General features: G+C 51.5%; 1 protein-coding gene across 1 annotated transcript; it reads right to left on the reverse strand.

Annotated features, from left to right (window-relative positions):
- Positions 1-41: 41 nt before the first annotated feature.
- On the reverse strand, positions 42-1,281 carry LOC114069367 (C-type lectin domain family 4 member D-like; the record flags this gene model as incomplete). The annotated part of the gene is made up of 3 exons (XM_027906101.1): positions 42-215; positions 406-557; positions 1,176-1,281. Coding segments are annotated over 3 exons (384 nt in total), but the record flags the coding sequence as incomplete, so codon positions are not given.
- Positions 1,282-1,324: the final 43 nt, after the last annotated feature.

The raw sequence follows: 1,324 nt of genomic DNA on the forward strand, positions 1-1,324 counted from the left end.
TCCCTCTCACACACCCACAACACCCTCACATCTCCCCTTCTTTCTTGCACTACCAGGAGCCACACCAATCACTCTCCAGCCAGGGATACTCACGCTGCTGTCACATTATAGGGAGTCTTGTCCACCCACTGCCACTGATCCTTAATCTCTGCTCGCAGACCAATGAAGAAATTCAGTCCTCTTGTACCTTGTTTTATCTGTACAGAGAGGAAAACCTGGAAATGAGGGAGAATGCAATGTCCGTGAGATGCAGGATTGATCAGAGGGAGCCATCATGAGCCCCTATGGGGTAGGGATGGTGGCACACAGAACCCAGTGCAGGACAAGGAGGAGCTCTGAGTCCCCTCCAGGGCCCAGCACTGTGTCTGTGGCTGCTCTGCCCCTCTCTCAGCCCTGTGCATGTACCTGCTCTTCCTCACTGTTGATCACCACCAGCTGGGAGCCCATCCCAGTGCAGTTCTGCTCACTCTCAGCCCAGGACATCTTATCAAGGGACAGAAAATAGCAGCTGTTTTGAAACCTTTTCCAGCCCTTTGGGCAGCACATCCAGCCTTGGCCTGTGTAGGGAAAGAACATAGAAATTAATGCAATGAATGCTAGCAACAAGAGACATTGTGATTTCAAAGATCCAAGTTCTCCAGGGACAGTGCTCATGTTCTCTTAAGTCACTTCTCCTGACAGAAAGTGCTTGAAAAACAAGGAGAGTGCAGACACATTTTTCCTATTGCTTGAGGGATGACCAGTCAGGTTTGTAAATACAACTGGTAATTCTTGCAAGATCTCAGGTCTTGACTAAGTTATTTTGGTGATCTGAATTGTCTACTCCCTGTACAGTCTCCTTTAGGCCTTTAGCCCCAGGAAACAGGGGATATTGCTTCTTTCCCTGACTGGAGCTGCCCTTTTATTACTGCTCCATTGTTAACCTCCCCTGGGCCACTCTCTGCTGTCCCCTTTGTCTGGTCAGAGTTCACAGCCACGCTGCCCTCCAGGACATCATTAACACGGCCCTCTCCTCCCCCTAAGCTCTTAGCAGGAAACCCTTTTTCTCTCTGCTTCCCTCCTCTGCAGTCTGCCTCTCCCCAGTCTGCTCCTGCTGCCACTTGCTGTCAGAGCAGATCTCAGCATTCATTGTCGCCATCCCAAAGACCTCCTGTACCCCTGCCAGCCCTACTGACCTTTGTTTTCTGACACCGCTGAGTCGCACTCCCACGCCGTGAATTTCTCCTGCAGGGCTGTGGGCTGCTTGCTGCTGTGGGAGAAGGGAACCACTGGAAAGGGAGAGGAAAGGTGGCAGCATTACCCCTTCCTCCTGGCTCCTCACACA

The sequence above is a fragment of the Empidonax traillii genome, unplaced genomic scaffold (genome assembly GCF_003031625.1).
Source record: "Empidonax traillii isolate 1590-97213 ecotype Southwest subspecies unplaced genomic scaffold, ASM303162v1 scaffold1246:size530596, whole genome shotgun sequence".
Taxonomy (NCBI): domain Eukaryota; kingdom Metazoa; phylum Chordata; class Aves; order Passeriformes; family Tyrannidae; genus Empidonax; species Empidonax traillii.